Below are 12989 nucleotides of genomic sequence, written 5' to 3'. Positions count from 1 at the left end.
CTTTGTCCTGACTGTTTAAGAGAACACAAAAGGACCATGCACATGCAAGAATGGTCACACAGAACTGCTTGCTGGTTGGATTAGAAAAGTTCACCACAACAACAGTCTGGGGAGTTTTATACAATCCATCTAAACCATACTTGCAACAGAAACAGCCATCACTACCAGCAGCTGGCCATCCTGCTCCAGAAAGACAACTCCCCAGGTAAGCATCTCCATATACTAAAAAGTCGAATGAATTAAATTTTTAACAAAAACTCTCTGAGTCTTTGAGCATCTGTACAAGTGTCAATTGACTACTAACTTTTATTAAAATTGCCTCTAAAAGCACATAACAAAAGGAGGTTGCTTATCTTCACAGATGAGATGCTATTGCAAACAATCAAAAAATAAGAAAAAAAAAAAAGGAAAACCAGCATTTAAAATGTCTCAGTTTAGGGAGCTCAACTAATATAGAATTTGGTACATTCTATGTGTCACAGAGCTTAATCATACTAACTATAAAATCATCAAATTTTAATTTGCCCTACTCCTATTTCCAGCTATTGAAGCTTAGGTTTGACTGTATGACTTTGTATGGTAAAATGCATAACAGTTTGGAACTCAGATACACTGATCATATAATTTGAAACTTCTGCAGATATTCAAAACTTGCCAAACTTAATCTCGGCTGTTAAGCAGCAGAAGGGTCAGTCTGGATCAGCAGTTCATCTTTATAAAAAATGAAGGTTGAGACTTCAGAAAGAAAGTTTCCTAATTTAGACCTTTTTGAAAAGGGATGGGAAACAGGGATGCCACAGTAATGCCAATATAGTCAGTGCACAAAATCTCAATAGTGAAAGGATCACACACACCAAAAAAAAAGTAGTTGAGGCAAATATTATTCTGCTGTCACTATTAGTCTCAAATCCTGCTCTGGAAGATGTTGCTGTATCTTCCTCTCTTGTCCACTACCATCCCTAAGCACCCATTCTCCTGACTATGGGTCCTGTTAGCTGAGGGACCACCCCACTACAGCAGTGCAGAGCAGTCTGTGGGCCATGACCCCCCTTTTTTACCCATCCCATCAGCATCACCTGCTCCCCACCCAAAACTGACAGTGAAACTTGCAGGACCTGTAAAATGAGGGTCTGTGGGGCCTGAGAACAGGATGGATTGAAATATGGGATATGTTTGGTCAGGGCAACTCGTATTCTGAAAGAGAGAGGAGGGAGGGAACTGGGAAAAGAATGGGCTGTGGTCCAGATCCCTGGACCATAACAGGAACAGAAGTAGTAAGTCCTGGAGTACAAGCTGATAGAGAAGGCTCCATGTGCTATGGGCAAAACCACAACAACCTAACACCCTTCAGGCTGCCCTGCACTGCTGCCATCATCATGGACAGACAGCACCTCCCAAAACTGGATCAGGTAGGAGAGGGTTAATTAAAAAGGTCTAGCATGATTCAAACTTTACTGTCAGCTTTTCCACAGGCTTTAATACACTGCAAATCCTGCAATGGTTTTGGGTCTGGTTTTTGTTTTGGTTTGGTTTTTTGAGGGCAGCTGGCTGGGGGACACCAGTATGAGAAAGAATTCAAATGCTATTATTCACCATTAGTGGTCAATAGATTTGATCACTTCTAAGAATACTTCTTTACTAATCAGATGATAATGACACATTTCACTGCCTTCTAACCATTACAGTAGCATTTTGAACGGCAGTTTGACCCATAATACAATCAAGAATGATGTAAAATTTCATGTAAGATCTCTATGCACTCCCAGAAGACACAGAAAAGAGACTGTGCTGTCATGCTGAACATCCAAGTAAATGAAATTTATTGCTTGTCTCCCATACTAAGGATATTAGGCATAAAACACTGACCATCTACACTTCAGTACCATCCTAATCCCTTCTCAAGAAAAAAAAAAAAACAACAACATAAATTTTGATGTTATTAATGCAGATTAAATAGTAAGATCATTTTCTCAATATAACTAGATAATAGTATTTTACATGAGTTGGAAGTCTGTTAGCTGGAAACTGCAGAGGAACAGAAAGACCTTAGTACACTAGGGGAAACTATGGAGAAAATTACAATTACAGACAACATAACAACTGGCTCCAAATCATCTTGAACATTAGGTAGGCATTAGCTGGGAACATTAAATCAGTATAGACCAATAATCAGTAGCAATCAAAATTCTGATCAGGAATCATCAGAAAAGCAAAAGAAATCATGAAATAAGCTTTCTGAATACATTGCCTGCCCACACATTTTTAAAACTGCTTATAGCTCAGGTCAACCCATCTCAAAAATAATATTAGAGCAACCAATTATATTACAATTATGAAAAAACTTTTGGACAGTAAAAGAATAAGCTGATTTCTGACTGGAAAGTAAGTTATTGGTGGCTGAGGTTTAAAACAAAATAGAATCACTAAGAGAAAATAAAAAGAGAGTAATATTGTTAGTATTTCTCATGACAAATATTAGCAGGTATGAAATGAAACTATATGGAAAGTACAATTATGTGGTGTTCTCTTTCCACTCTATTAAACTGTGGAATATATAAATCAAGTGATATCAAGAATGCCAAAAAGTACCACTTCAAATAAGTTCTAGAAATTCCATACTTATTTTTGTTAATTAAAGACCTTTATTCCATATGGATCTATTTCTACAGTGAAGAACTGGTATTTTACAGCTCCTTTTCTTCTCTAAATCTTCTCAACTGCAAGGAATTCAGATCTATCTTTGCACAGACAATAACTTTATAATCACTTTTCTCAAAGCTTTTATGTTTAAAATGTAAAAATTAAACCATTTTTCATTATTTCAATTCATTCAGTGCTATTTTCTCCACACTAGTTTCTTTCTAGCACACAAATTATTTTAACTTTTCATACATTTTAAAGATCCTAGAACTGACCATTTTTAAAAATAATTTTAGAAGACTACAATACACATGAAAAGGCTGAATGAAATTACTAAACATGTAATTGCTTTTCATTTTCTCATAGCAAAATGTATCAGAGGACCTATTTCCTATAAATGCCTCTTTGCAGATTAACTCACATTAGTACATTCTCAGATTGGGATTTCAGTTGAGTTCTCTTTAAGGTATATACGTACATCTCAAATCAGACCAAAGCCTATAATTCCAAAGGATAATATTAAATTGTGCTGCATAAGAATAGCAATCCAGCTGCCATTAATTCTGCTTTATAAACAGCTGTGGTAGAACAATTTAAGCTAGTGAGCAAACAGAATTATAAAGGAAAGGGAAAAAAACATGTCATTATACAACAAAAAACAAATATGGGAACCACACAGCTTTGCCAACATTGTTTTTGCATCTAAAATATCTGTTTTGCAATTAGTTTACCATCCAGTTACCAACATTAAAAAACTGCAATTCTTGGATCTGAAGCAAACTACAAATTTTCACCCCCCAAAAAATTCCATTTTTAACTTACCAGCATTTCTTCTTCCACAACACTTGCTTTGGAAACAAAGACAACTCTGAAGTAGTTACAGTTAAACTTCTGATCAAACCAGAGTAACAATAATATATAATAGTTGCCCAGGAAATATATTATATTATATTATATATTATATTACATAATATAGTGAACTAGTGAACCCCACAGTACTGTATATCTGTCTTCTCTCTTCTACATTTTTACAATATTTTCAGTAGCTTGAGTTATGAGGGTTCAATGTATCAGTTGATACATTCTATAGTTTAGAATACATATGTGTGTATATATTTACATATATATATTTGCAATACTATTGTCCAGTGAGTCTCAGATAATGAGATTATCTATTTAGTCTTCCTTTAAGATCTACAAATATGATCCAGTTACAAATTCATATGTTTCATTAGCACAAACAATAATGCGGTCAAGATAGAAGTCTTGCAACAATGTGAAACAGAAAGGGTTTCTAAAAATCAATACCCATATTTTTGAAAAGCTTTTTAATTACATTGTAACGTAATTTGTCATATTTGTCATATTCACTTGGAATAAACCTACCCAAACGCTAGTTATCAGGCTCAGGTTGTAAAACCTCTTTTGATCTTCAATGTTATACTCATTGCCACAATATCAAAACAAACTTTTTTTTTTTTTTTTAAGAATGGTGAGAGGTCAATGCCTAGGGTTCTGTTCTCGTGGAGAAAGAACTTAAAGACTAAACTGACTGCTATGGAGCTTCCCAGTGGAAAAGAGAGTATTTTCCCAGTAAAACTTAATTTAAAACAGTAATGGGTAGACATATCTTTGGCCAGGCACTAGCCTGAAAACAGAGAGCGAGGGTTGAACAAAATCAAACGTATTACATTAATTTAGTCTAGAGGGAAAGGAATGCTTCCCTTTTCGGCAATTTCTCAAGCCCCCTGCCAATCCTAACATCCCCTGGTGTTTTCATATTGCTTATGCTGCTTTTCATTTGCGTCACCCAAAAATTATGCAAAAAGAGTGAGTAGGTAAGTGACTGGAACTCAGCAGGATGCTAAAAAAGGTGAAAATAGCAATGCAACAGTAAAGGTAGCACAGTGCAAATGGAATAACAAACAGAAAAGCAGGAATTATTCTATTCCCACTGAAAAAATAACCAGGCTCTTCTTATGTTAGTCTTATAGACCTCACAAGACTACACACCCCTACCCAGCATCTTAAAACAATTCAGAAGCTTCTGGTCACCAGAAATCTTCCTTGGTCATTCCCAGATTGAAAGGCACCTTGCCTTCCATGAGCTGACTTTTCAGCGAATTTCAGCAACATCATCAGGCCTCCCACTGCTTTTTTCAGTCTAAGACCTACAGAAGTCAAGAAGACTCCAAAAAATCCTCATTAGATGCTTCAATAGAAATCTGTTCATGTGACACTTTTAAGAAACACCAGAAATGTGAAGTTTAGTACAGGAAATAATTTTAGAGGTGCACAGGGCCAGAGGCACCTTCCAGTAAATCTCACTCAGAAGACATGCATTGGAACCAAAATTTCCCTGATTTAGTTCTCCTCTTCCCACATACAAAAAAAAAATAAATTTAAAAGACACCATTTAGAAACCATTTAAGAGTTAAAAATAGATATACAGCTTTTGTGAAAGTATGAGTTCAGTAATTTAGGGATATTCTCTTAGAACATTTTAAAGCAAAACAAAAAACCTCATGCTATTCACTAGCAACCAAATCAGGCATTTTTAACTAGTTTCAACTATTCACACTTATATTGAATTTTAAAATGCTTTAGAGCAGTGTAAAGAAAATTAATATTTTAAAAGCAGGTTTGCCAATTATTACAGAATTAACCATAATTCTACTTTTTGAGCTGAAAAACATTATCACTAAAGGGAAAACAAAGCTCAGAAAATGTATTTCCTTCCTTGTGAAGTCTGAAACACCAAATCTATTCCTACCCACAAGAAACACTTCCCAGCCTCAGTTCTGAAAGTGCAATTTTAAACAGATATGTGCACTAACGCTTTCTCACATCTGCTCCTGTGTGCTGTGCAATTCACAAATGTTTTGTAAGTGCAGCTATAAAATCTGGAAATAGTTTAGGCCCATCTTACCCCCCACTAGTATTGTATGATACAACGTATTTTTCAGAATTACATGCTGTGATCATCGCTGTTTAGCTGCACAGCAGTTCTGCTAATGCAGAAGTGCATCCAGGAACTCGTGTAATGAAAGCTCCAAGGCAGACAGTATATAATATGGAAGTAGAGATTTCATCACAAGAAATTCTAGCTTTGGTAACCTTTTCTCCCTCTAGTGGCTTCCATACAGTCTCACTCACTGGATATATTACCTTCAGTATTGACGTAAAGGACAAAAAACTCACCTTAATTAAAAGCAATTTAAAGATTGCTCTGCCAAACGAAGCACTAGACTAAGCCACTAGGTTGTAAAAATATGAATTTAATCCCATGTAGCCACTTCATATACTTTATTCCGTGACTGGAATGAGTCTGAGCATGCTGTGTAAAATAAGTCCTTAGCACTTAAAAAGGTCACAGGAAGCTGAGTATGTGTAGTTTTCTAGAACCCACCTGAATAATGGTTTGGAATAGGCAGTCTTAACTTTTCACACAAAGAAAAAAGAGAATCTGAATTTCTGAATATCACTCTCTTATGAAAGTGAACTAATGCTCTAAGATGCAAACCCAGATTTTCCCTATTTCTGTAGTACCTAAAATATGGAGGTACACTCACCAATAAAGTACATCCCCTGACTATTTTCATTACAGATTCAAGATGAGAACATTGTACAACTTCATCTCTATGCCTTACTCCGAATAACCTTCCTAAGCTTTTTCATCAGTTTCGACAGCCTTCAAAAATACTGGAAAACAATACTAAAATGCCAAAGACATTCTGTAGCCTTAATGAAGACACTAAATGCTAAAGCCATGTAGGAACATTTTAAATGTGTTCTTTCAAAGAAATTTGTTACTAATCAAAGAACAGGATGTCTATTTTATTAGTAAATATATTCAAAAGGGAAGATTGAGATACTTAGTGTTGGTTTATGCTGATCTGACCGAAACAGTAGGTGAAATATTGTTACTCTTTGCCCACATATAGAACATCTTTCATCTTAAAGTATAAAATTTTCTATGAGATTTTCATTAGTATATTTGTAATTTCCACAAAATATTTTTTTCTGGAAAAAAATGCAATCCATATTACTATCATGGACAACACTGCAGATAAAAATTTGTTAGAGAGACCCTGAAGGAATTTAAGCAGCATCCAATGCAGTTGGTCCAGTTTTCAAAGAGCACTTGGGAACAACGCATCTGTACCAGGTGCTGCCTATAAAGAGGTCTTTTCCTTGGTCTGTCAGCAGAGATCATGAAGCATGTAATCTTCAGGGTAGCAGATAGAACTGATTCTTAGCTCCTTGGGTGGGCAGTGTTTACAAATTTAGTGTTTCTGTTTGGATAGTTTCTATTTGCCTTTTGAAAGTGTGAATCGCCTTGTATTTAAGATCACATGAAATTTAATACATCATTGTGGGTCTGGAAAACTGCTGCCTATAGCACTCACTTCACCTTCACAATACACTGGTGTATAACTATTCTCTATACTAGTTTACTTTTTTTATTTTCAGCACAAAAAGCATACAAAAGAACATATGTGCAAGTTTTTGGCTTCACAGTGCAGAAAAAGCAATATAAAATAACTCTTCTTTTCACATCAAAACATTCTGAAGTTCTGCAATCTAATACCCTAAATGTCTACAACTGACTGTCACGGCACTGCAAAGATTTTGTTTGTAACAGAATGAAACAACTAATGAACCTCTACTGTCATCAACCTGAGTAGCAGTTGTATATTTTTAATCAGGTGAAAAAAGTCACATTTTTTCAAAACACATTTGGATAGCATGATGGACATTTGAATCAATCTATTAAGCAAAACTTCCTGTCATGGACTGACAAAGCTTCTTGAAGACTAATTTGGACTACAACGTTCTGTCTTTTCCTGGAGTCAGCAAATATTTCAGATACACCATTGCTACTAATTCTGTTAGTGTTGGACCAATGACCTCCACTTTGTTAAAATCCCAGTTATCAACAACAGACTCCCAAGAGATTAGTTCCCTCAACAGCAAAACGTGTATGTCACAAAGGGAACAGTATGCAATCATGTTGTATACTTGGATACTCCTCCCACACCTTTTTTTTTTTTTTAATCGCCTCACTTTGTCTAATATAGACAAAACAAGTAGATGCTTCATCTACTTCATCCAGTAATTTGGAATAAAATTTGAACTACAGCTTACTGGCAGAATGTTAGATTTGTCACCTACCACTAAGGAATAGTTTTTGATGTCAGTTTTTAATGCTACTTGTATTGAGAGGTTTGCTGGAATCAATTTTTGTAATAAAATAGTCTTATTCAGTTAAAACTAAAAGTCTATAACCCAGGTTTTTGACTAATGATTAGACTACATCTCTATAAAAATAGATACCATAGATTAGATAGATAAAATAACAACATTTGCAAGCCAGTCTTCTACAAAAAAGAACCAGACTTAAGATCCAGATTGTTTCCATTCTTTTGCTGCTGGAGGTCAAAAGAAACTGAAGTTGCTAAATTGTCATGTCTCCTTTCATTGCAATGCCACTGCAACATTTGGAAACAATGAAGAGACAAGAAGAAATGTGAGAAAACACTAACAGACAACACTTCCAGCAGAAGTACAATTCCAGAGCTGCACTAAATTAAAGAGGAATATGCAACGCCTCTGCAAACAAGAAAGAACCATATTAGTTCCTTCATCTGAAATTTTGTAAATGATATAATACATTTACATTTTAGTATGCAAATATTATAGTGTAAAAGTACCATAGGCTGATGGGTTTGGGTGGGGGTTTTTGGGGTATTTTTAGGAACCAATGTCAACATATTCTTACCTTTTTATCTTCTTTAGATTTCCTAATACTGTGGGGAGGGCCAAATTTGTTCTGAATGCAAAACATCTTCTTAGACCATTCATTTTTGTGAGATTTCAGCTGAGGCTGACCAAAGCTGCCATCGACTCTGTACCTGTCAGCTGGAATCTTACTCATTGGTGGGGGAAGGGTTCCACAGTTAACACTTGACCAGCCGTCTGTAGAATCCGTGTACGACTCCTGGTCGCTGGCATTTCCATGCTGCCATTCCTGTAACACATGCACAGGCAACCACCTTTGATTGCCTGTGCCTGCAGCATTTTTCTTTGATGGAGGTACTGAATTTCGGGAGGAAACCAATGGCACTTCAATACGAGCAGAAGGACTTAAGTGTTTGCTTACATTCTGGGTCTTATCATTCTGTATTACTTCCAAAGGAATGCTTCCCTCTTGCTCATGACAGAAGCCATTCCAATGGGAAGCAGGTTGATTTTGTCCCCTTCCTACTGGATTTTCCCACAGGCTGTTAGGAATGTGTTTACTCGGGTTGGTCCCTAAATCAACCACCAGAACTCTATTATTCTTTTCTTCCTGGTTGAAATTTCCAATTCCACTATCACTGTTGCTGCTTGTACTATTATTTTGATGAGCATCTGCATCACCATCAAGAAAAGCCCTCGCACGCATTCCCTCAATCAGTTCCCCCATATCCCTGTACAGGACAGAAATAAACTGCAGAACAGGTAGAGATGATGTTGGAAACTCTAGACAGCCATTTGTATCTGGATCCGCTGTACATTCCAGTCCAAACCGTCTTGCTATACCCTGGTGAATTTTATGATGAAATAATTCAGGATCCACCATAAAAACATGGCAAGATGTCCTCAGAACCCCTTCATCCTCTTGAGCCAAGCTTGCATCATCGTTTGTCTGCATTGTAACTAGTCCAAAGAATCTTCTATCATCTGGGCAAACAGCACTGAATGCCAGTTTCTCTGCAGGATATTCTGCCACGACACCTGATTTGTCACTGCAGAGCTGAATACAGTCATGCATTATCTTCATCATCACCAGGGAATGGATTTTCTGCTCCGCCCGCAGACGTCTCATGCATCCACGAATAGCCTGCAAACTGTCACTTTCCAAATTCGAGGTTGTTGAAGGAAGTTCAATTGAGCCCAGGTAACCTACGATCATGGCAACATTTAAAATGCTTGCATCTAATCCAAAGTCTTCTGCGCCCTCCAGTCCAAGTCTGAAAACTGAATCATCATTCAGGACTTTGGCTATTTCTTCCTTTGACAGTAGGTTTGGATTGCTTACACTTTCATTGCCAGTTTCAAATTTCATAGCAGCAGAAACTGAAAATGATCTTTGTTTTGGTGCAGAATTATCTGAGTTACCAGCACAAAGAGCAGGATTCTCAAAGATCATGTTGAAGATGCCACCAGACTGCATTTCTTCAACAACTTTCTCTGCTCTGTTTATACCCAGAGCCTTAGAGTCAGGTTTGGGTTTCAGCCACCCCTTCCCATCATAAAAACCAACTTCTTCATCACTCGAACATGAATCTAGATGACTAATCCCTTCAGCAATGACCATGTGCAGGACTCCAGAACATTTTCCTATAAGTTTCACTACATCTTCATGAGAGGCTTTTTTCACGTTGATTTCGTTAACTGCATATATCTGATCTCCTGCTTTAAGTCCAACATAATCTGCAGGGCTTCCTTTCATCACACAACTAAGAACACAAGGAGCTTGTCCAGAAAGGGTAAACCCGTAACCTGCTCTTCCTCTAGCAACTTCCACACTTCTTATCCGTGGAGGAGCATGCATGTTGAGTCGACGTTTGACTGTTTCCCCTGGCCTATACATTTTGGATTTTACTCCTGCAATAGGAAAACTTTTATTTAGTCCAGATTTTTGTCATGTTTCAAGAGCATCACTCCTTTGCCTGATGAAGTCCTAAAGAAAGAAAGAAAAAAGACATTTTAATTTTCAATCACATCTCAGGGCTTTTAGTACCCAGTAGTCTTAATTTTACTTATGAGAAAGGAGTAGCAAATCCAAATGAAGTGGCTGTCTAAAATGACAAAGTGACTGAATGGCAAAGAACAGAACCTAAGCCTTTTGATGTCCAGTCAGTGTTTTTATATTACAGCACGTTATGTCCTCCCAACCCCCCCCCACATTATCTATTATTCAGTTAACTTCTGGCTTACTGCACCATTGCAATACCACTGCATTTTACAGCACAGTGAAAATCCTGGATGAAGCTCATCTATCCTTTCCCAGCAGCATCAAAATGAGAGCTCGTGTCTATCCACTCAGCTACACCTCACCCCTTAACATTCAATGTATAGAAACAGGTACCACACATATCCATGTAAAACAGATTAACTACCCCTAGAGATGCCTGTATCTCTCCACTGACTGACTGTAAGGGCAGCTTAAAGTAGGTATCTCAAACTTCAACATTCTTACACACATTTAAGTTACATGTGCAACAACAAATGGGCATTCAGTCATGGATCAGACCAAAGGGATCCAAGATCAGATTTGCTGTTACACCAACCAATTAATCTATTCCAAACCAATTTGTCAGAAAGCAAACACTGTAAAAATGCATTTCAATCAGTCATTCCAACATCCATGTGTTTTAGTTTAGCTTAAAAATTTAAAGAAAAAAAAACTAGAGTGAGAAAGAAGGAACTCCACGTGCTGCCAGTGTTAATCTAGTCATGACTTTAGAATTAATATAAAGCAGCTTTACATGAACAGCAAGAAATAGTAGATTTCATTACATTTTGGTGTTGACATTGAAGTCTGGATGTCTTGTTCTAAAATATACTCTGGGTAAATTCCATTGTTTTAGAGAGGTTTCTTCCACTAAGCAGGTTAAAATGCATAAAAATGTCTTAACACAAATTAAAAAAATGACAACTTGTTCAACTTTTGAAACTATCCCCTTGTTGTATGATATGAACTCTCACTTCCATAGGTCTGGAGGATGACTGACAGAAATAACCATAGGACTACAGCTACATAAAATCACAATAAACTCCATCTGAGCAAGTGAGAACTCATGGCTGGGCTTCGTGAACGAAGATTTGAGAAGGGCACTACCCACATTTGTTACAAGCACACTGGTGGCTAAAAAGGCCAATACGAGACAGGCACATCTGGTTGCAAAAGGCACAGCAGAAAGACTCCTTAGGAGGTAAATTCTGCAAGGTACGAATCTTTCTGCATTGCCTTTTCTCCTCAAGGGTGATCCTGCGTGTGTTCTCAAAAGCATGAGCTGCGTTGTAGATGGTGTGTCTCCAGACCTCCCGACTGGAGGCCAGAGTAGACCAGTTGTGGTGATCAATATGGCCAAGGTTGAGATGTTGTTTCAGGGAGTCCTTGTATCTTCTCTTCGGGGCTCCTCTCTTGCGGCAGCCGGTGGTAAGTTCACCATAAAGCAGGATCTTAGGGACGTGGTGGTCCTTCATCCTGGAGACGTGCCCTGCCCAACGCAGCTGCGTTCTCAGCAACATGGCCTCAATGCTTGTGACTGCTGCTTGTTCTAGAACAGATGTATTGGTCACATAATCTGACCAGTGGATGTTTAGGATCGTACGGAGGCAGCGTTGATGGAAGCGTTCTAGGAGTCGCAGGTGGTGGCGGTAAATGACCCATGATTCAGATCCGTATAGCAGAGTAGACAACACTATGGCTCTGTAAACACTGATCTTGGTGCTTTTCTTCAGGTGCTTATTTCACCAAACTCTTTTATGGAGTTTTCCAAAAGCACTCTATGCCTTTGCTAACCTGTTGTCTATCTCTCCGTCAATCTTACCATCCGAGGAGATGAGGCTGCCTAGGTAATTAAAGTGCTGGACTGATTTGACCTCTGATTGGCCAATGGTGATATGGGGATGATGGAAGACTAATCTGAAAATAATTACTGCTCTGACTTGGTCCACAGGCTTATTCATAACTCAGTCACATTGTACCATACTTAAGGCGTGTAAGGTACTTGAAAGCAAGTATCTTGTATATGTGGGCAAAATGCAGGCAACGTTTTGGATAAAAACACACAATAAAAATATATATACACATACACACAGAGACAACACATTTCTTTATCACATCTAAAGTGCTAAATTAGTGGTGTCCCACCCACTGCTTGCATGGAAGAAAAATGACTAAGAAATCCTTCTGACATTGTTCTCAGCTACAGAAATAACAAAAAAACATACTCAGAATGTGATTCAATCCACAGTTTACTACTTTCACAGTATTTCTGCCTGGGTTAGAACAAATAGAAGGGCAATTATTTCAAAAGTTTCACCAATTAAAAACCAAACCAAAACTAAAATAAAATCTAGGATCAAAGTCTTCACTACTTAAGTACTTATGAGCTCTTTGATTATGAAGTTTAAAAAACCACTCTTATTGCTTGAATATTCCACTAAATACTCTACTAAGGGATGTAATTCCCTTAGGACCCTTCCAAACCCAAAACAGGACAGCCTTCAAGATATTAGAAGACATCCTGTTGGCTTTACTTTTGGGGTTTAGCATGTAATGTTTTGAACAA

The 12989-nt window shown here is 37.4% G+C and overlaps 1 protein-coding gene across 5 annotated transcripts in view; it reads right to left on the bottom strand.

Moving 5' to 3' along the window:
* RGS12 (regulator of G protein signaling 12) overlaps positions 1-10361 on the bottom strand; it is a 78488-nt gene extending 68127 nt beyond the window's left edge. For all 5 annotated transcript variants that reach the window (XM_018088898.2, XM_018088905.2, XM_018088912.2 and 2 more), the window contains exon 1: positions 8423-10361. In XM_018088898.2, the coding sequence (XP_017944387.1) occupies positions 8423-10279 (1857 nt within the window). In that variant the 5' untranslated portion in view covers positions 10280-10361. The remainder of the gene's footprint in view (positions 1-8422) is intronic.
* Positions 10362-12989: the final 2628 nt, after the last annotated feature.

Source organism: Manacus vitellinus, unplaced genomic scaffold, assembly GCF_001715985.3.
Source record: "Manacus vitellinus isolate BGI_N305 unplaced genomic scaffold, ASM171598v3 scaffold_0_pilon, whole genome shotgun sequence".
NCBI classification, from domain to species: Eukaryota; Metazoa; Chordata; class Aves; order Passeriformes; family Pipridae; genus Manacus; species Manacus vitellinus.
The sequence above is the reverse complement of the archived record's forward strand: the minus strand, read 5'-3'. Positions and strand labels throughout refer to the sequence as shown.